The 22,622-nt window shown below is 45.9% G+C and overlaps 1 protein-coding gene across 1 annotated transcript; it reads right to left on the bottom strand.

Moving 5' to 3' along the window:
• PAX9 (paired box 9) lies at nt 1-14,272 on the bottom strand. Its single transcript, XM_006891581.1, has 4 exons — nt 14,092-14,272; nt 12,689-13,567; nt 9,527-9,669; nt 1-255 (listed from the first exon to the last, which is right to left on the bottom strand). Exons 1-4 carry the CDS (start codon nt 14,270-14,272, stop codon nt 1-3), a joined length of 1,458 nt encoding a protein of 485 aa, XP_006891643.1.
• Nucleotides 14,273-22,622: the final 8,350 nt, after the last annotated feature.

Below are 22,622 nucleotides of genomic sequence, written 5' to 3'. Positions count from 1 at the left end.
TCAGAGTGCAGAGGCTGCGACAGAGTGACTACCTTCTCTGGCTGCCTGCATTCCCTTGAACGCCAGCGATGCAGGAATGTCACAGTTGTGGGGGGAAAGCGGGGTGCTGCCGGCATGTTGCCACCCGTGTCCAGCAACATAACCAGAAGGAGCAGCGCTGTAGGTCATATAAGGCGACACTTGGGCTGGGGTAGGGTAAGGAGCCATGCTGGACGCTGACACAAAACTGCTCACCGCTGGGAGGCCATTTGGTGCCTGAGAGGTGCAGAGAAAGAGAAGAGGTAAAATATCACATTACGGTAGATGACATTTCACAGGTTTTCAGAAAGAAGTGGAAATATTAGTTCTGAATAAGCCCACCATATTCTGACTCTTCTCTTTGATTTTTAAGACTTGGCTTTAATTTTATTCTGAAAGCGTACAATCTTACTACCTAAACAAACAGGTCAAAGAGTAGGATGTAGTTCCAGTCAAGGTTTGGAGAACCTTAAAAAGTATTTGCTTTTGCTGTTTGGAACTATAGGAGGGAGAAGCAGTATGATAAAAGAATGAACAATGATTAAATATTCTTAGAATCTGTCCAGCTATGCAATAGTGCTTTTGTCAACTTCCCCGTCCTTTGGTTTTGTTTGGCTCTTTTGTTGAGGCATTTGTGAAGGACCTACAGTAGCTTTCATTTCCAGTAAAGAAGGGCCTAGAGTGTGGGCTGTCCCAGTAAAAATTTAAAATGAGCACAACCTTTGTTAAAGAAAACATGGGCAGAATTTTAAAATGTTATGTTGAAAATGCCTGTGGAACAGAGGACATACAAAACAAGGCGATTTATCTTATAAGGGCTTTTGATGAAGACTGGATGTATTTCTTCCAGAACTTCTTTATCAGAAAATAAAAACAAAACCTATCTGTCCAAATATGAAAGAACTACACAGGCGTGATTTTTCATATTAGAAAATTTGCCTGCAAAGTTCTGGGGCCTTGTGATAGAATTTTGAAAGCTACGTGAATAAATCTCTTGAAATGAACTTAATGTAAATCTTAGTTTGCAAACAAAATACAGCAGCAGTTTTGTCAGGCAAGCTTCCTTAGAAACCAGCACTGGCTTGGTATTCAAGAAATTAACGTTGGTATGGTTACAGTTAACAACACCAAAACTCTGATTTCTAATCCTTCTTCTGGCAGGGGCATTCAGCATTCTACAAGTAACCTAATTTTCCCCCTCAATTTCAACATATTGAGGAATAAAAAGCATAAATCCTATTTCCTGATGACATGAATGAAAATATCTTTGTATTTCCTTGAGAACACAAGACTTAAATAATGGAATTATTAAAAGCGAGCTAATCCTTAGAGTTGAGTAAATCAGACAGACTAATGAGATACTTGTTCTAACTCAATGGCATGTACAAACTGTTTTCTCATTTAATTCATTTGGTGATTATTTTCACTCCCACATCTCTGGCAATGCAATAGTGAAGTCTCAAATACTGTTTCTTCAATTTAGAGTGGATAAGTAGGTTACAGAATAAATATGTGGGTGTGACTTAACAGTACTTATGGATTTCTGTTAAAACAAGGATAAAGTGGGGAGACTAGCTTTGAATCCTTAGTCTATAAGAACACATACCTCATGATTTTCTGTTTGTCAAAGTGCCTGTACTTTCAAGAAAGTATTCAAGAATGGATAAGGAGAAAAGAAATTAAGTTCTCTTGACTGTGCCCTATAATGCCAGGCTCTAAGAAATATTATTGTTGCTGGGTACCCTCTAGTCAACTATGACTCATAGCGACCTAACAGATCTGAACCTTGCCTTCACAATCTCCACTAGGCTGAGGCAGGTTGTTATTGTGTCAATCCATCCTGTAGCCAACATATATTACCAAATAATTATAGCTCAGTTATAACCTACTGGATTTATGATAATTATAAGACAACCTAAAGAGTAGCAACATAATAGTCAATTGAAATGTAAATGTATTTCAAGGAAGTCAAGGATTATGCTATATTTTTAACCACTGGATATCACTATTGACAAGTAAAATCTTTCTTCTTTCTTTATACATAACGAGTACAGAAAACAGGATTTAGTCATTTAAGAAAGGCCAATTAGCAAGTCAGTGGTCATATGTGCAAAAAAGAAATTAACACCCCTGTCTGGCAGGGTCCTTAGACCCACAGAAAAAGCATGCTCCTTTTCTTAGACAATTAAAAGAAAGGCAAAATTTAATATCAAACTAGAACACCTTTTGAGATACCATCTGACAAAAAATTTCTTCGTCTTCTAGAACTTGAATCTCATTGTTAGATCCTCATACTGTTTCTTAACCACTAAAAAAAATATTTTTTTAAAACTTATAATGTCTCATTCCTTCTTGAGAAGGTGACACACCTTAAGGATCACAGGAAATAAAGAGAATCAAGACAGAAAGTTCCCAAAGTACAAAAGATATCTAGCATTACATAGCGACTATAGTTCTGATCATTTTTATTTAGGATTCTTTTTTTCCAATTACTTATGAGAAACTAGTTAAATAAGGAATTATTCCAAATTCAGTAATGAAAGAACATTTACATCTGTATTTAGCCTTTTATTTCCTAGCACTAATTTATCTTTTATACTATTGAAAAAGTATACACCAAGAATAAGATAGTAAGTATAATAAGAAAATGAAGGTGTTACCATTACTCTGAAAATAAGGAAAAGCTTTGCTCAACATTTTACAGGTGCATAAGGTTAAAAGATTTAACAAAACAAAAAAAAGATTTAATATTATTACATGACAGAAGCAATCAACTCGTTAGTTAGCAGAGAAAGTCTACTAGTGAATTCTACATCTTATCACAACTTAATTTTTCCCTACCCATTCTTTTGACTTTTCGCTGTCTGTCTGTCATCCAAAATGATCTCTTTCTCTAAAGCATTTGCTTTCTTATCTGCCCTTTCCCGCCTTCCACCCTAGCCCAAGGAACCTTGTTCTTTGGTGTGCTCCCTGTACTGCAGACTACAACTCGCTGCAATGTCTACAATTCCTTTCCTCAGATCCACTTCTTTGTCTAGTGATATTTCACTAGAATGTGGCCTTACAAGAAACCAGGCTGAGTTAGACTGTCATTTAGAAAATGCTCTTGGAATTTTCAAAACTCAAACTCACTGACATCGAGTCAGACAGATCTAAAGCCAACCGATGCTCTAGTGAGTTTTCTGAGGTTGTAAATCACATGGGAGGAGTTTGACTGTCTCTCCCTAGATTCTGTCTTTGAGTTGGCAGTGCAACTTCCTACCAGTTAGGCCATCAAGACATTAGATTTAGACAAGTGTAAACTTAAGGTGATTTTATTACACGTTATCAAGCATAAAAAAACCCCACTGCTCTCTCCCCCTACATTCCCAATTTCTCACTTAACTCTTCAACCTTGTTTTTATGTTATAGTTCATCATAACATAGTTGTTATAGTTCATAATATAGTTGGTTTTCAGTATGCTTTAAAATTCACGAAGTATTTTATTATCTCAGTGATGTGATTCCTTCTACAATGCAGAAAAGGATGACAGGAGGTGAAGCTTGGACAAAGTGGACCTCCTCAACTTGTCAAAAAGTAAGGGGTGACTACAGCAGTGGACTTTAAAATAAATGATGGATAGAAATCCTTAATCTTAAACAATATAGAACTAGTTCCTGACTTTTCTACAAGTTAAATTATTACCTAGATGGGGGGGGGGAAATCTAGTTTGAGGAGTCTATATTAATTATAGATTTAGAAATTTGGGGAAATGGCATAAGCAAGATGAGAGAACAAATGTCGTTTAAAATTAATTTGCCTCTTGCCACCTTCACTATCCATTTATTCTGAGAACTCAGTAAACATATCAATTTCTCACTATTAATTTTGAAGCATTGACATTAGTAAAAGTTATAAATCTCCTCTGGGAAAAGTAATTGTTATTTATGAAGCAATCACTGAAAAAGTAAAATTTTCCACTGCAAAAGAAAACAACTACAGGTAGCAATGGTTTGTTTATCCTTTTCCAGTAAAAGAGTACATGACTTAAACTTCTCAAATCTGTTTAATGTTTTCAGTGAAGGGCATGTAATTAATCTGAAAAGCTAGTTAGGCTGAGTATAGACTACCACATGTACACCATAAATATAGTGGGGGCAAACATGCTAAATTACTCGATTTAATTGGATTGTAAATATGATTTATAAATCAACCAACATATGGAATCCCCAGGGAAGAGTAAACAAATTTTCCAAATGAAACCCCAGCAATGAGCATGTAATGGAAATCTCATTTTTGAAAATGACTTTACCTAAAGATTCCATAAATCTCAATCCTTCAACCCTTTTTTCATGTGGATCTTCCATTACAGGCTGTGAGATTTCTTTCCTCTAAAGAACTGTGCAAGAGTCCTCCCTGAAGCAAACCATCTTCTACCTGATTTTAAGAATGAGATTTACAAACACAAAGTAAAACAGACCAGGTTGTACATCTTGATATAAATACGGTACTTGCTTTGTTGAATAATTTTCAGGAAAATAATAGATTTCACCCCACTGACATTAAAGGAAATCAGGAAAATACATAAGCTAGACTTTCTTATTATTTCTAGTTAAGCTTATCACAAGAATGAATTAAAATAGGAGCTTTCATGTGAATTATCCTAAAATACTAGAAATGTGTTTGCCGATTTTTTGGAAAATAATCCTAGTAGATACATGGAGAGGCTGTTTGGGCCAAAGAGTAGATTGCAAACCATGTGCAGACAGGGCCTTGACTAATCATTTTGTAATCCACCAGTAGCACTCAACAACAACCACCCCACAAGACAGGGAAGATGGATTATAAACATTTTGCAGACTTGTGAATACAAAAGATGTGATATTCCAACTTTAAAAAACAAAAGCAGGCAAGCACCTTTTATCACAGAAAAAGGAATAATGCATCACTCTTTAAGAATCATACTTTAAGAAAAAGTAATAAAACTTTTGAAAAAAGATAATAAAAGTTATAACCAAGTCAAGTCATCTGTTTTATAGTTGTTCCATCTATTCTTCCTGGAGAAAATGGAATATATTAGTATCCAAACACTTGTGACCACAAAAAGAAACTGGTATGACAACTGTGTGAGCAATTAAATTTTATACATTATTCCTCAAATTCTGAGAATTGTCTCATCAATGTTTTCTCTCCAACAGAGAAAGCCAGTAGCAGAGTCTGGTCCTCTACAGTGTTTCATCTAATTATCAGGCCTATATGCCCCACCCCTTACATAGGATTAATTAGCCTTGACTTTATAATAAAGTAGATTTTGCTACAGATAGAAATGTACTTTGCCTCAAATTTCAACCTAGATACTGGTAAGGAAGAAAAAATTCTAGCTCTGAAATCAAACAAGATATTATCTTTTCTGAAATGATTTGTTGTTATTGTTGTTGTTTCTTTCTTAACTGATTATGCAATGACCTGGTAAGCAAATCTGATAACATAAAATGACAGTTGTAAACATAGTTTCATCCAAAAGGATCTTTATGCTTAGTTATCACACTGCAGATCTAAATGTCTCTAGGGAATGAAAAGGTACTATTCAAATTTTGTTTCTCAATTTTATATTTCCAAAACTTTATTAAAGTTACTATGACCTTGAGGATTTCTTAATTGTCTTTTTATTGATACATAATCAATTATTTTTGTCTTAAAACATTACTAACTAAAAGTCAATTAGGTTAAAGGATATTTTTGTCTATAAAATCATAAATAGCTTACTTCAAAATTATTAACTTATAACATGAAGAAAAATTCAATACAACTTATTTGTGTTGTCATGAGACCAATGTGTCTATACAATCAGCCAATTTTTTAAAATAGTGCACTAAAATATTGTACTCAGGATTATTTGCTACAATAGTAGTTTACAATACTTCATACGGGTTTCAGAATAAATTTTGTCTCCAAATTCAACTATTTTCAAGATTTAACTCAGTACTTATATTTTTCTTAAATTCAAGTATTTTTAGACTACTCTCCATTTCTGATATCACTTTGTAGTGAAATGCAATCTTTAGCTTGCTGTTTGAGTCAACATATGCTACCTAAGAGTGAAGATAATCAAAGCCTATAAATCTAACATCCAGATTACCTGACGTGTATCAGATATACAAATTTTTTTCTGATAAAATATGCCTAATTGTGACAAACTGTTCAAAAACTATACAACTCTAAACTGCTCTTTAAAAAAGAGACATCAATTTGCCAAGTAATATTTTAAAAGGCAGATATATTCCAAACACTTAATTTCTCTATACAACGTTCCTTTGCTGTTTGATTATGTTCTTATGAGTTTGAGACAAAATCAGCCATTAAGAACAGAGAACATTGCTATCATTCAGAATTAGATGAGATAATGGATTTCTAGTCCAATATTAAATACAAGAGGAAAAAATTAAAGATAAGTTTCCTTTTCCCCTTTTGTTCAGTGGTAGAGAATATGGGTATCTGAGTAGTACATGAAAATATCAGTTATAGTATAAATTTAGTATTTTAGATAAATCTGAGTATTCTCATGTCTCACAGATGAGAATATGTATTACTAAAATGTTCTATTTTCATGAATCAGGCATTTTTCTCTACACTTAGGGCTGAACATATAAACTCTAGATTATAGTAACTATGATCAGTTTTTATAATCAATTGTTAACTCACCCCCTTTGGTAATTTCACAGATGTTTTCTGGGAAAACAGTATATTCTAAGTGCAATGGCTCTGAAGTTTTAATTCCTTCCTTCGTATATGAAAATAGTACTGTTATATTATACAATATTGCATTCTTTAATAATAACAATAAATGTCCTGTAAATAGGTGCAAAAATCTTGGAGTTTTCTTTTTTTTTTTAAAGCTAATGATCTTCAAAGTTTGTTCACACTACAAACAGAGAGAAAAACTCTACCCAACAAGCTACCTGATTCTTTTGGTTGGAATATATTGTTAACATTTTGAAAAATATTACCTAAAAATAAAGCTGCCCTTGAAATATTAGTAAGAAAAATACACATGCATACATAACAACTCATTTCTGTATATTTATCAATGAGGAAATATGAATGTATCCTCTTTCCCCTCAAGGAAATCAATATTTAAATTCCTAAAAAAATAACACAACCTAAATTTATGGGGCTATTTGAAATATCTTCAGCACTATGCACTATTTTCATCAATATAATAGAATATCTACTTATTTTCTGTCAGAAATATTACAGTTTGGGAACTTACATCTTTTGACTTATCTTAATGCATGACAATACAGAAATCTGCATATTTCAATTAAGAATTTTTCTAAGGTAAATTTTATAGAAACCATCTTTCTCTTCTGGGAAAAACTAATCAGTTCTCAAGTATTAAGAGCAATATTTATTTAAGTATATAATTCTTTGCTTTCTTTTATAAATCCAAGAATTAGAGATTTAATGTCAGTATATTAATTATAATTAATTTTTAATGCTTTAAATAAATAAAGTGGGTTATTTGAAATAATAGTTTAAATTAAAATGTTAACTATTTTATCAATTTAAGTTTGATGTGACTGTGCAAGCATTTCTAAAGTTTGAAATCTAGGTCTGTAATTCAAAGGAGTAAAAATGAAATAACTAGAAACTATTTGGGGGGGTGGTGTTTACTGCTACTACAAACTGGGCACATCAACTGAAAACTGGATTCTTCAACTTTACATGAAAACTCATGACTATTTTTCAGCTCTGTATTTCACAATGTTATTCTAAGAAATGATGGCCTAATAAAAATGACTGTACATCTATTACATGCTAGCTACCAGGCTAAATGCTTTAGATAAACTCCATAATTTGCAACAAAATGCCTTGACACTTTCTGACTAAGAGTTCTCTCAGTAAAGAATATTCTGATAAAAACTGCTTGTTATAAGAGCTATCTCTAACCACATTTATAACCACCAGAACACAAACTAAACCCACTGCCACCAAGCTGATTCCAACTGATTAGTGACCCTGTAGGATGGAGTAGAACTGCCCACAGGGCTTTCCAAGGCTGTAAATCTCTGGGGAAGCAGATTGCTTAATCCTTCTCTCACACTGTGGCTGCTGAATTGAAATGCCAACCTTTTGGTTAAGAGCAGAATGCCCAACCCACATTACCAGCAGGTAATAATTAATGCTTCCTGGATGTTGCATTATCTCACTGAATCCTCACAACATCTCTTAAGATTAAAACAATTATTTCCCCTTTTTCAAGAAATTAAGGTTTTAAACAGTTAAATTATTTGCTTAAGAGGCCTGGGTGCCAGAGGCTGGAGTTCAATAGCCTTTGCACTCTGCTGCTTCTATCCTGAGAATTACTAATCACTGCTTTTGTTAAAGAAAACGATACATATTCTTACGATTTCTAGTTTGTGTTCTTCTCAACAGAAAAAAACTCAGAAAAGGGACTCTGCTTGCTGTTGTGTTTTGGTGACGACAAATTTACCAAGGAAGAGCTACTAAAAACCGTGATTCTGTTTTAACAAAATAAAGAAGGGAAGAGGAAGTAGTAATGGTAGAGAAAATCACCACTTGGATTTTTTTTTTTAAACAAACAAATAGTGGCACATTTCAGTTACCAAAGTAATTAAAAAAAGCTAGCTTTTGAGAGATAAGAACCATTAAAAATGTTAAGACTTCAGAAATAGGATGTTTTGAGTCTTTGGTCAAGTTTGGCTTCAGGAAACTTTAGAATGCCTTTATAGCTAGCCTTGCTTTTAAAAAAGTTCGGAACTCCTGACTCTGAGGTGGTGTTGAATTTAGACTTAAAATTCATGGTTTTTTGTGGTGGTGGTGGTTGCCTAACTTTTCTGGGAGATGGAGGGGAAGGGGTGTTTTAATTTTTCTTTAGGAGAATGGGGGAGGGACAGAGGGAAAGAAAAAGTAAAAGGTTCACAGCCACCCAGTATAATTTGAGGTTTTCTCACTAACCTCCCTAGGGAGATTACGATGTGACTTTTAATTGGGAAATAGTAACTTTATTTCCTTTAACTGGTTGCCCCCCTTTCCGCTATCTCAGTACTCCCCATTGTTCGTTTTCGGGGGGCTAACCCAGGAGAAGTCCCAGCGTGAGAACCACGCAGCGCGCGGCCCCGCAGGGCCCCGACCTCGGCCGTGTGTGCCGCGGGGTGGGAGGCTGCTCCCGCTTGCGCAAGCCTCTCTTCCGCATCTCCATGAACTCCAGCCCTGGGACCACCGGCCTCGGGACGTGGCCTCCGGGCTCCTGCAGAGGCCACAGCCCTCGGGCCGCGCCTGCTCCACCCCTGCGCCTCCGGAGCCCGGGCCCCGCGCCCTGCGCCTCCCCGCTGGGCATCCCCTTGTCCCGGCTGGTTCTCCCCGGGTCAAACAGGGATCGGGCTCGAGTCCACGGAGTCAGAGCCTCCTCTCCGCCTCTTCTCGGGTTTCAGAAAAGGCTCCCACCACTCTGAACCCCCGCTGCCACCGCTCGCCGCGGCGCGGGCCCGGCCCTCACCTCCTCACCTGCCCGTACTTGGCTTCCTGCTCCAGCGCTCCCTTCTCCAGCCCGTTGACGGCGTGCGGCGAGGCGGCCGGGAAGTTGTTGCGGCCCAGGCTGCTCCACTCCTCCACCTTGGGGCTGTGGTAGGGGGAGCTGTCGCTCACGCCTGGGAAGGAGAAGATGTCAGGCTGGAGGGTTAGCCTCCCTCCTGACACAGGACCCGAACCCGTGACCAGACAGCGCCCCTGCCTTCACACTGCCAGCGGCGCTGGGCCCTGGCACAGCCTCCTCTGCTTCCAGTCCAGAACCAGGGTGGATTTTCACTCGCTTCTCAGTAGGGCTCACTAATCTATCTCACGAGGCCTGTGAGATGTTTTTCCCTTTTCAGCCAGCCTTCAATTCCTCCTCCTTTCCTCCTAGTGGAAAAAACCGGAGAGATTTCCCACATTTCTCCAATATTTCCCAAATTTAGGGGAAAAAACTCAGGAACCGGAAGCCTCCTCAAATACTAATCTATCTCCAGCAGAGAGAAGACTGGCAAAAATGTGGGACTGTACTGGAGAGGGAGAGAAGAGCGTTTAGCCTAAGGATGGCCTGCTCTAGTACACAGAAACTTCCAGAAGGGTGTTCACTGTGCTGTCAGGATCTGGCACTTGAGTCAATAGATAGAATAAAAGAACATTTTCAAACAAATAACTAAAGGGAGTCTACAGCAACATGCAAAGTATTGGGCTGGAGGTTTCTGCGGAGGGTATAGGACCATTAAGCATGTGAAGTTACCAACATAAGTCAAAAATCAGTTTTACAATTACTCCTCTTAAGTGCCACAAAAGGCATTGGTAGGCAGGGTTACAGGGAAGGTTTATGTGTTTTCTTGCTTTTAATTCAAGAAATTTAGAAGATTAAGAAACTGAAAGTAGAATTACATGTTTAGAAAAAGGGTAAAACCATCAGCTGTCCTAGCTGTTCTTACTGGGGTTGCAAAGAAAACTGTGGGGTGAAGTGAGTACCACAATACTGAGAGTTGTACACAGTGAATCACTGGCATCTTTTGCGTAAGCAAGTGTAATAGTTGTTGCTATTGATTGCAGTTGAGTCGAGCACAACTCATAGGGGCTTTATGAACAAAAGGCCTGAAGGCTTTCGATAACTATGGACATTTCTCAAAGTTCATACAGTTCTAAAGAGGCATGTTGTCTAGGAAGTGGATGCTACTCCTGCTTCCAAATAGTAAAGAAAACTGAGACTATAGGGAATGTGTTTTTGTGTTTGGCACCTCTGTATGCAGGAGCAGTTTGGCACTGCCACTCTAACTTGATGTACACGCTTCTGTCGGAAGCAGTATTACCAAGGAATGATTATTTTGTAGAAAGTATTTTATTGCTCACAGATTCGTCAAAAACTAGTTTTTTTCCACAACCAAATGGCTCTCAGAATCCACAATGATGTTTGGAATAAAAGAGTCGCTCCTGTCCATAATCCAGTACTTTCTCAACTAACATTTACTCTGATTGTAGGAGTCCCTAGGGAAGAACAAGTTTTCTTTTCAGCTCTGTCAGTCCTTTTCTTCTTTTTTTTTTTTAATTCTACCCTCCTCCCCACTCCCCCACCCCTTAACTGAAAAATTAGATAGTATTCCTATTTGCACCAGGAAACCATGTTTTGGCCCAGAGCTGCCTGTTTCTCTTTGCTTTCTCAGACAAAAAGCAGTCGGTGGGCACAAGCCTGAAGTTATCTTAAGAAATTGAGATTCCCCCTGTGAGCTCCCGTTTCTGCTGAACTCACACTTTCCCATGAACAGGGGCTTCCTTTAAATGTCAGTGAGGTCAGTTTATCCTATAAATCAAGGGCAAACTCTCTCCACGAAAGTTCTAGCTCGGAAAAAGACCAAAGTAGTCTTGTAAATCCACAGATAGCAAAAAGATGAGAAATCAGAGCTCTGCTTAAATTACTTAGAAGAAGATAATTGTGCCAAGGTGGGGGCAACCAAGGAAGGCAGGAAATCATTAAGGAAACGATTTCCCTCTTTCCTATTTGATTTTTTTCCTCTGGCTTTTAAAACTTGAGACCGAGAAGTTAAGGAGCTAGGTTCTTGATCTGCATTATTAGAATTCTGTGGGTCCCAGGCATTTTTATTTTCTTTTCTCCTTAGAAGAAACAAGTGGATGCCGACTTAGATTTCGTTTGTTTTTTTCCTTTCCTTTCTTTTTTTAACCACGCAGAAAAGCAAACAAACTCTCCTGCGGAAGTCAAACCTGAGCAAGCAAGCCGGGGGAATCATTCGGCCCACGCAAAAAAGACGCAGAGGGCCAGCAAAGTCAAAGGTGAGAATGGTCTGGAGCTGTGAGGTGGCATCAGGGAGAACGGTTAAGGGACAACTAGCTGTCCTCTCGCATTTCAGCAGACCAGCTGGGGCAAGGGGAGATGGGGAAAGAAGGCAAGGAACTGCCCGAACATTCTCTGTCCATCCCCGCAATGATTGGAGCCCCTGCCTAAAATACTGACGTCGGTTAACGTAAAGAGAGCAAGAGACAGAGAAGCAGTAAGGCAGAAAATTAGTGGCGGAGCGAGCTACATGCAAGTTACTAGTAGTAACTTCAGGACCTCCATTTCCGAGGAAAATGAAGTGAAGCATAAGAATGAAACCAATTAGGTGACATTTGAACTTCCTGCCTGAGCAAATTTGGCCTGATTGCCAGAACCCGAGAAGGAGAAACTGCAAATTCCCGGGGCGTGCGGGCCTCCTGGCGGCCACCTCTGCGCCCCGGAGCGGGCTGCCTGCGGCGGCGTCTGTAGCTGGCGTTCCCTAGGCGGCCTGGGCCTCCCCGGCGCTGCCCCGAGTCCAGCCCCGGCCTCGCTCTCCAAGACGGCCAGCCTGGCTGAAGTGGAACGGCACAGGGGGCGGGGGAGGGTGGAAAATGCGAACCATGTGTTGGGGATGGGGGGATGTTATGGGTCTGGGAGCTTGAGATGAGGCAGCAGACTGTGTGTGGCGAGGAAAATAGCGTGAATTTCAAGTGAGTTAGAGCAAAACACCTCCCCCGGGAGGACTCCTAAGTTTGCAAAGGAGAAGGACACGGAGGATGGACTAGAGACGGGCGGCAGGGGGGGAGGGGGGGCTCAGATATAGGTACACCTGCGAAGGGGAGGGCCGCACGCTCACACACTCGGCCCGGGAGCCTTACCTTGGTCGGTGATGGAGCGGATGCCCAGGATGTCGGTGACGGAGTGAGAGGAGGGCCAGGTGCGCGGCATGGCCACTGAGCCGGGGATAGCGGGCACCCCCGGCGGCGTGGGTACCTTGGCGGCGGCCGTGATAGGGCTGGGGTACGAGTAGATGTGGTTGTAGGGCAGCGCGGGCTGCGGCGCGGGCTGGTGCTGCTTGTACGAGTCGTAGTGGCCCTGCTGGGCTAGGTTGCCGATCTTATTACGCAGGATGCGGCTGATGGAGCTCACCGAGGGCACGTTGTACTTGTCGCACACGCCGTCTGCCAACAGGCGGTCCCGAATCTCCCAGGCGAAGATGCCGGGGTCCCTCTGCTTGTAGGTCCGGATGTGTTTTACCACGGTGGGGGTGGTGACCCGAGGCTTGCTGCCCCCGATGGCCCCTGGCAAGATCGAGCCTGTCTCGTTGTAGCGCGCCAGGATCTTGCTGACGCAGCCGTGCGAGACTCGGAGCTGGCGGCTGATGTCACACGGTCGGATGCCCAGTTGGGCCAGTTCCACGATGCGAAGCCTGATGGCGTTGGGCAGCGGCCTCCCGTTCACAAACACACCTCCCAGCTGGTTCACCTCCCCGAAGGCTGGCTCTGCAAAACGAACACACGGCGCGCAGGGACGCGCACCCGCCGTTTGGGACAATTGCTGGCTACTCGGCCTTCGCGCGCGTCCAGGGGCAGGGCGAACCCACTGGCCCCGGAGTAAGGAAGGGGGCTGTCCCCAGATCATACAGTCCACGAACCTCGCCGAACGGCCCAAAGCCGCCGCGGTCCGGTTGGGGCCCCTGTCATTCCCGATGAGCCGGTGGCCGCGAAAGGCAAGCAAAGTGGTGAGGCGCAGGGACACTCCGAGCGTTCAAAAGGCTCTGAAGCAGGCAAGGAAATTGGTCGTGACGCCTGCAATCTGGTCCTTCTCGCCTGCTCGGATCTAAAGTCCTTGCACTATTTCTCAAGGATCCTAGCGCCCCGCCCGGGGATCCTGTAGTCAGACAAGGTCTAGGAGAAGCTAGAGATTTCCGCCCCCTTCCCCTATCCCTCTGTTTTGATGGCGTGTGCGTGAAACAGAACTTAGTCTGCCACTGAGGCTGCGGGGCTCGCCGGTGCCATAGCTCCCTTCTGAAAATCAGAAAATGGCATCAACAAGCCCTCAAGCCCCGATCAGAATCCATTGCTGTGCGCGGCACTGACCCTTAGCGCCTTGCTACAAGTCGTAGAAAGGCGAGAAAGTCACTGCCCAGAGTGCGAGCGCTCAGGGTGCGCGCCCGCGCGCCCGCCCGCCCTCCCGCCCGCGCCCGCTCGCTCTCCTCCTCCCTCCCTCCCGGCTCTGACAGCGTCCCCCGCCGCCGCTCACCCATTGCTCCGAGCAGTACACCCGCCGGGCCCCGTTCTGTTTTCCCGGAAAGAAACTTTGCGCACGGCCTCAGTGGACCGGCTTCTCGTTGCCCCAGGCCGCCGGTGCCTCCGCTTCTCCTCGTGAGGAGGCGGCGAGAGCGCAAAGGGAAGGAGTAAAAGGAAGTCTGTGCCCGGTTGAAAGAGGCTTGAGTTCTGCATTTCAATCTAAGCAGCAACGTGGGCTGGGTTGAGCGGGGCCGGGCGGCTCCGTCTATCACTCACTGGGGACACGCCCCCAAAGAGGCGGGCCCGGGCACCAACTGCGCGGTGATTCGTGCGAGCGGTTGAGCGACAGCGCAGGCCGGGGAAACTCCTTCCGTTGTCTCCGACTTGTTCTGCACCTGGGTGACTAAATACAATGAAAGTGGGTGTTTGACATCTTCCCAGAGGCAGCGTAAACAGACAGCAAAATCAAGCCGGCCAAAACGCTGAATAAGCAAATAAAAGCGTTTAGTCTGATTTTGAGTGACTCAAATTCAAGGGGGAAAGGGGCCAGGGAGATATCTTTAGGAGAATAAAGGGTGTCTGATCTCAGGATTGAAGACTCTAGATTGGAAGGAGGTGGGCACCAACCAATTACGCATTGGGTTTTAGGATAACTTGTCGTGCAGGCCTTTCTTCAGGAGGGGAGCCATGTCACCAGCCCATCCTATCAACTCTAGTCCACGCCAGGTGACAAGTGTGCAGGTATAAGGAGGTAGGCCCACTGGAGAGACCTGGAGGTGGAGGAGAGTACGAGGCAGAGCAGGGAACCCTCCATAGATCTGCAGTGGCCTCCCCGTGAGGTCATCCGAGAGCACAGCAGGGTCACACAGGCTCAGGACAGCAAGCATGGGCATAACCAGAATTTAGCTACCCAGGGAGCGCACCGCGCACCGCGCAAAATCCTCTGATTGCCGGCGAGTGTTCTGCTCACCAGTGAGGCGGTGCTCCAACAAACTAATAGTTATCAGCCTCGAGTTTGTTGGGGTTCTCCCCAGCGAGCCACCTCATAGGATTTTGTTTCAATATCAAAGTGACCGACCTGGCTCAAAAAAAGTGAACATGGAGCCTGCCTATGTGTATAATTCCCGCATCTTCCTTTAGCTCCACTGGGCCTTAAGGTTCTGCTTACTTCTGCATTTTCACTTTCGTTCTCTCAACAGTTCTTCTATAGTGTACAACACGCCTTTTGGGATTCGGAGTTACTTAGATCTCGAGGCTAGGTTGTGAGGAACATGAGCTCAAGTAAAAATGAACTGAGGACCTTTATTGTCACTATTAGATTGGAAGTCTGGACTGTTTCGGATGGAGGACAGAGCTGCTACCTGACATTCACAACGCTCCTTTCTCTCGTGCATAAAACCTTTCGGCTGGCCTTCCTCCATCCTGAAGGGTGTTGTGATTAGGGTCAGACTTGGACAATAAGTGACCAAAAACCCAGGACTAATGATCATGGGCTGCTTCTATGTACTTCTTGCAATTAACAGTGATCCAACACGTTTAGATGGTGAGGGCCATTCTAAGTTCAGATTTAGAGGTATGAAGAGTTTGGAAGATAAAAGAAAGTAGTGTGGAAATGCACCTTTAATGCTTTATAATGGGGAAAATTCGTGAACAATTCTACAACTAGACATTTGAACTTGCCCTTTTACTTGCCTTTTTATCCTAAAACTTGGCGTTAAGTATTCTGGAATTTATTTGATCGAGAGTTTACCCTGCTCAGTACTTGTCGTGTGGCATCATCTGGCCCTTTGCAATCTCAGGGCCGCCTTCAGAATTTTTGAAGCATCAGTTTCTTTTGGGGGCTGAAGTGCAAATTAGCTGAGAGTTGGTGACATCTGACAGCTCATCGAAGAGGAGATGAACACACTCGTTTAGGTGATCCAGAATGCCTCCGGATTTCGCCTACACACCCACAGACGCAAGCTGAGAGTGTCTTACTTCTGCAGGGACTCTGTATGTGCGGGCTCCGCGCGCCCAGGGCTCGCCTGGTGGGCACTGCAGGCCTGTGATGCGGTTAAAAGGCTTTTCGCCTCCAATTGACCGAATTGGAGGCTCAGTGCTGCTGCGCAACTGCAGGCTCTGGGAAAATCTCAGTGGTCCTACAACTCAATGCAGAGTGATCATTCAGACTTGTATGATTTAGAAGTCTAGCCAAGTGACCAAACTCCTAATTAACTCCCTCTCTCCGCTGAGATGCTGCACATCTCCGATGCCCTCTGACGGGTCGACTGCCATCTGTTTCCACCTGCCGTAGTCGTGAGGACTCCTCAGGACGCCAGGAGGCAGCTTCCCTCCATTCTTCGCAGACCCTTTCAGGCGTGAGGACTCTTTGGTGCCTTGGGGCACCAAGTCAACGCTGCAGAGGTCAGAGGAAGTAGCCTGATCCAGCGGAAGGGACTGATGCTAAATTTTCCTGGAGGCCATAGGAGTAGTGTGGTGGGCAAGCCCGTGGCCCCAGGATGACTGACTGGCTGGAGGGATGTGGAGAAGAGAGAGATCATTGTGGGCCAGAAGGTAGGTGAAGGGATGCAGGATTGTAAGTAAGTAAGTAAATAAATAAATAGATAAATAAATAAGGGTCAGCGTCCCCACCGTCACCCCATTACTGCAAGCTCAGGACTCGGGAGATCACGCAGGGCTCAGAAGAATTTCAACTAAAAGGGGAAATTTAAGAACAAAACCAAAACATAACCAGTAAGGCCTGCAGCTAACTCAGAGAGGGAAAAGCCAAAAAGTCCTTCCCCAATGCTGGCAAGGCCTCCTCCCAGGGGCGACCCGGTCTCTGGGTAAATATTTACTCAGTGGGATACTGGAAGCTGGACTGTGAAGGAGGGGGCTTCACGGGGAGGGGAGCACCCGCTCTGCTCCGTAGTGGTGCAGATGGACCTGTACACCTCTGGGGAGCAGGGGCCCTGGGGACCTTCAAGTCCACAGTGCGCCTCCTCAACTGGACTCGCGCCCTTTCCAACCAGATGATGTTAAGTTTCCATAAATCTGTCAGCAGTGCCAGGGCCGCAGGCGGTCACCTGCGGTGCCCTTGTCCTAGCCACAGCGTGGTGTGAGGAGAGATGCAAGTAAAGGAATAAGGGCCCCTTGCTGAGGCCTCCGGAGCGCTGCCCGCCCAGGGTTGCATGCTGTGCGGGGCTTTGAGTGCCCTTCGCACTCTCTCCACTGGATCCCTGGCTTGGCGGCTAGGCCCAGCGCGCGCTCTGGGTGTCTGCACGACCTCAACGGCTCCAGATGGGGAGGGTATGGCCCGAGTGAGCGTGTGTGCGCGCAGAGGGAAGTGATGTCCTACTGTTACCAGTAGCTATTCTCACACGCAGAATTGGCAGGGGACAAGCTGATTCCTCCAATCTGCGGGGTCCCAGATAGGACCCCGGGAGATCTTGCTCTCCTTCCTGATCGCCCCGCGGGGATCCTGAAGCAGCCAGAATGCGTGCTTTAGTATGATGACTTTTTCCATTGATCTGAGGGTAATGCACTAGCGAGGCAAGACCTCCTGTCCAGTTTCTCGGTTTCCCCGCGGCCATGGGAGAGTCTCCTCGAGGGTGAGTGCCGGCTTGCTAGCGGAGTTGAGGCTCATCTTCTCCAGACCTCTCCAGAGCGCGTTCCAAAGCCCAAAAGCCAACAGCCAGGCCACGACCTCGCACCACCGTCAGCGGCCGCTCCTCCGCCCACTTGGCCTCCCAGCACCCGCAGTCGCACGTGGCAGCCGGAAGCGTGCCCCGCGCCCCAAGTCAGGGAGGGTCTACAGTGGGTTGCGGACCCGCGCCACCCGCTCGTGGAGTCGCGGTCAGAGTAAGGCAAAGGAACAGCCACGAGCTGGAAAAGACACAGTGCATGGACCATCAACCCCCTCCAGGCGCTCGGCGAGCGCCACACACTGACCTGCTGGTCTGGACTTCGCCGAGCTGAGGGGGACGCTACCAGACACACCCGCCCGAGGGGAGAGCGCAGGGCTCCTGCCGGCAGCCGGGCAGCGGAGAGGCTCTCCGAGGGCAGCCACTCGGCGCCGAAAGAGCCCCAGGATTCTAGAGGTCGCCCAGTGAGGCCAGGCGGCGAGGCCAGCCGCGAGCAGCTCGGGGCCCGGGCGCGGAGCTTCCTCCCGGCGCGCTGCAAGTCCACCAGCCGCCAGTCCAAGCGCGCCGGCCAGGCATCGGCCCGCGCTGCGAACGCTCTTGGCCGGCTTTTTCCTTCAGAGGGCAGGGGAGGGGCCTGTTGCCGCCTGAAACCCGCTTTTAATTCTCCGCCTGCCTGTTTCCGATCACCCGGGGTTGGTTTTTCTGTTTGCTCACTCCTTCTGTTACAATAAAAACAATAGACATTTCTTTTCAGTTTCCCCATATTAGCGTCACTCAGTAATTGTTCTCCACCCCCGTCCCCCCTGCGTCGCAGGCGAGCGGGATTGCTGGTACCCTCACGCTGGAAGGTTTCCGAGTATATAAGCAAATCTTCCCTAAAGACTTTAAAGTAAAAATAAATAACGGCTCGGGAAATTGCGGTGACCCTAACATCACTTTCTGAACGCAAATTACACCCATTTTTCAGTTTTCAACAGCGGAATTGCTTTCAGAAGGACGGCACGGAGCCCCGTGTGATATGGTTACGTTTGTTTATTAAATCCGCAAATGAAAGAGAACACATTTTTGAGCGAGGGGGCAAAGCCAGGCGGCAAGAGAGTGCGAGCAAGGGTCAGATCCCCGCTGGGGGGCAGGGGCAGGGAGGAGCCCTACCGGGAGGTCGGACAGGAGGGAGGGGTTCGCCTTGGAAAGGGTCCTAGCAGCTGTAGAAGTCGTGGGGCTCGGTGACAGGACACTCACTGTCCGCGGTCACTCCACCACACCTCTGCGATGGTTCAAGAGGGTTGCAGCTGTGTATGAGAAAGGCCGGGTTGCGGGTTTGCTCTGGGTTCTTGAACTACAGCTGTCTGTGCCACTATTCGCTGTACTTGGTGTGTCCAAGCCAGGAAAGCGCTCAGCCTCCTTCCAAGACCGGGTTTCCAAGTCCTAAAGGCGGTTTGGAAAACCAAACCAGGCTGCGCCTCTTAGCCCTGCTTTCCCGACTCAGACAAACCTGAATTCTTCGGGGAGCCACTGTGTCTCAGGTTACTCTGAGTGGCGTTTCACTGCGAAGTCCTTGTAGCCAGAGGGCCAAGCCGTGACCTGCAGGACCTGGAGTCCTGACTCTGACGCAGCTGACCAAAGGGTTAGCATGCCACCACCCAGGCAGAAGCCATCGCACTGGGCATGAAGTGTCCCTCTTTGTCGAGGACACAAAGCCCAGGAACATTCTGCTGGATAGCTTGCAGTGGCCCCATCCCACCCTGTCTGGGGATTCCCTGCGCGGGACAGTGGACAGGGCTGCCGGCCGGTCGGGTGTCCAGGTGCAGGAGGGCCAATCTGTTGCCTTTTCCTAGTTCCCCCTTCCAATTCCCCAATTCTTCACAGGTCCTGGGAGCAGAGATTTATGCTGCGCTGTCCCCACCACCAGGAAAGCAGACAGCAGGGGCTGGGAGCAGAGGGTCGTCGGGGTTGAGGTCACGCTGAGAGTGCCTGCAGTCGGGGCCCACATCTCTTGCCGCCGCCGCAGCTCGTCACAGCGCCACCTACAGATGTCAGTCTGGATCGCGCTCCCACACTGATTTTTGCAAAGGCTGGGAAAGGCCTCTAGAAACTTCAGATTTGAGAGCTCCACATTTTAGCGCCCTGCTCCCACTATCCCTCGCCACCCCCAACTCTTCACTGGGCTCCAGATCCCCATGTTTTCATCAGTCCCAGAAGTAATTGGAATATCAGCCTTTCCAAGAGTCACGGAAACTCTGTCCTGCTTTTGAGACGGGATTCTTTTTGCATCTTTCAGGGGCGGCTTGAGCCACCCACTGGGAGTTGTCCTCACATGGGGAGAAAGCTAGACATTTCAAAAAGGCCCCGCGCAGGTGAGAGAGGTGATAGGACCATCCTACCACTCGCTCTGAGAAGTGCGACGTGCCAAGTGCCTTCACAAGCTATCTACTCCAATCTTTGCAGTAACCTTAAAAGGGTATATATCATGCTCCTGTTCCACAGTAGAGACAAGAGAGGCTGGAATTAAATAAGAGCACACTAAGCTATTAGATTAATTGAAACCACACGGTAGTTCAGTGGGCAGAGGTAGGATCTGGATGCCACCATTGCCCCGGTGTCGTTCCGTCGATTTCTGCATGGCAAGGTGATGCTCTCTGCATCTCGCTTCCACATCTCAGACATGAAAAACTCCTGTAAGGGGGCCCCAAAGCCTGTGGCCAAGATAGGCTTGCATCTTAGACCTCCTCCTCTCTGGCACTAGGTGCTCTGGCCGGATCTGGCCTGTCCGACCCCTGCCCGGGCTACCCCAGGGCGTCCGAGCTCAGGCTGTGGTGACTGAGGCTCTTGCAGCGTTCTCGTTGGGCACCGGGCCCAGCGACAAGGGGAAGGAGCCGATGGAAGATGCTGTGCTCTGCGCTCCCATTCGTTCACTGCCCGGACCTGCCCGTCAGGCTCCCCGGGAGCCCTCGGCGAACCACCTGGAGTGGGGAGAAGTCCATGTTTATCTGGGGATTCATTCCGCCTTGTGCCTGTGTGTGTTTCTTTTTTTAAGACCATTATAATAGGAGCAAACCAGGAGGAGCCGGGACGCAATAAAATTAGAACCCTTAATTAACGCAGCTAGCTGGACCCGGCGACTCCCAAGCGCACGCCCTGCTTCTTGCCCGAAGTCCCCGCGGCAGTTGCACTTGGAGTCTTGCTCTGATCCGTTATCATTAATATAGGAGATAATTTTTTTTAAAAAAAAAAATCCTTTACAATATCGTGACAGAGCGATTTCTGCTGCCTTCACCCTTCCCTCTTGGAGAGTTGGTAGTCAAGAGAAAATGACAAAGCATTTAGGAGCCGGCGCTGCGGATTCGCGGGATTCTCTCTGTTCCTTGGGGAGTGCGAAGGGGCGATGCGCGAGGTTTCTCGGCTTCAGGCCTGAGAAGCTTAACCGGGAATCCCCAGTCGAGTGTTTTAGAACTTAGATTTGAATTGCGAACTAGAGCCACTTCTCGCCGCCTCAGTTGTAGCCAGGGTCCCCAGAACTCTGCAGGCCGGAAGGAGTCTGCCCAGGTGCTCTAGCCGCCACTAGACAGGCTGCAGGGTTGGGTGGGGGGGTGTCTGGGGGTCCTACACCCGGCTTCATTGCGTCTGGGGTCAGTTCCCCAGGGGCTGGGTCAGCTCTGGGAGGCCTTTCTGCCCGTAGGTGGTCGCTCCCTTGGGGCCCTTGTGGTGCAATCAAGACGCATCCCTCCTCCCTCTGATTGCCCTCGCAGCATCCTGCCGGGCTATCACCTCTATAGAGACTCATGAAAGAGCTGGCCTCTTCCCTGCTCCAGCTGTGGCATTGGAGACAAGCTCTGTGTCAGACCGAGCCGGCGAAAACAAGCAGAATAACCGTATCTCGGTTCAAGGCTAGTGGGCCGGTTGGAGGAACTAGCCCAAGAAGGCAACAACGCGATTTTCAGTGTACACACTCGATTGAAGGGAGAAAGATGTAAAAATGAATTAAGTGTAACCTCTCAAAAGGGTCTCAACTCCTCTTTTCTGAGAAAACAAGGCACATCTTTGAAGGGTGAAAAAATCGAACCATCAGACACAATTTGAATGGTAGGGGTTTTTTTTTTGTTTGGTTTTTCCCATTTACATAAGAGAAAAGGGGGGGGAAGTTACTGTTCTTATACAACGTTTTCAGTCAAATGCACTGTCGTAAATGAATATGAATTAACCCAAAAATCCTCTCCAGGAAAACTCAAGCAAGAGCTTTGGTTACATGTGCGTCCTCTGTGCAGACCTGAAGCTTGTATTTAAAGGTTTGTCAGTACTGTTAAGTCATCACCACATTTAAAAGCTATTAGACATTTTTAAAAAAAAAGTTTCCAAAGATGTTTGAAGATGCATTTTGAATAGGTTTACTGGTGCATTTAATAAAAGTCACAGCGTTGGTAGGACGTTTATGTAAAATTTTTAAATTATAAAGATGGATGAATGAAAACAAGGAGAAAGACATTTCCTGTGGGGAGAATTTAACAAAGGGATTTCAGACAGTAACACCCCTTTCTGTTTTACTGCAGCCCCTGGCGCGTTGTGTTATCTCAGTTCTCACACGTGAGAACCTTGCAGTTTGGGTTCTGTCTCTGTGCCTTCTCCAGTCTGTAGGTTTAATGGTTACAAGAGGAACAGGGATTGCAGTACCAGAGATTAGCACCAGAAATGCTGAGCCAATGTGCTCGGTGTGATGCTTTTGTGAGGCTGCTTTTCTTGACAAGCTCCCAGGATAGAAAGAAGATTGAGAGGGATGAACACTGGTTCTGCTTCCTGTTAGGATCACCATTCCAGCAGCCGAAGACAGTGGCTGACCAGTGAGCCACTTCTTAAGAGGGTAGCAAGGCAAGGTCATGGCCACGGGGGACCATTAAAAAGGCCCCTAGCACCTTCTTGCAGGACCAGAGGTGTGAATCTGATGTTCT

The sequence above is a fragment of the Elephantulus edwardii genome, unplaced genomic scaffold (assembly GCF_000299155.1).
Source record: "Elephantulus edwardii isolate Elephantulus edwardi_28Jun2011 unplaced genomic scaffold, EleEdw1.0 scaffold00100, whole genome shotgun sequence".
Lineage (NCBI taxonomy): Eukaryota > Metazoa > Chordata > Mammalia > Macroscelidea > Macroscelididae > Elephantulus > Elephantulus edwardii.
The sequence above is the reverse complement of the archived record's forward strand: the minus strand, read 5'-3'. Positions and strand labels throughout refer to the sequence as shown.

Excerpts from the sequence above, each read along its gene's own strand:
- PAX9 (XM_006891581.1), bottom strand. The coding sequence starts at position 14,272 with ATGCAGAACTCAAGCCTCTTTCAACCGGGCACAGACTTCCTTTTACTC. Across the intron at positions 9,670-12,688 it reads CCGCTCCATCACCGACCAAG|GCGTGAGCGACAGCTCCCCC; the intron begins GTAAGGCTCCCG and ends TCTCCTTCCCAG. Across the intron at positions 256-9,526 it reads AGGAAGCCAAGTACGGGCAG|GCACCAAATGGCCTCCCAGC; the intron begins GTGAGGAGGTGA and ends TGCACCTCTCAG.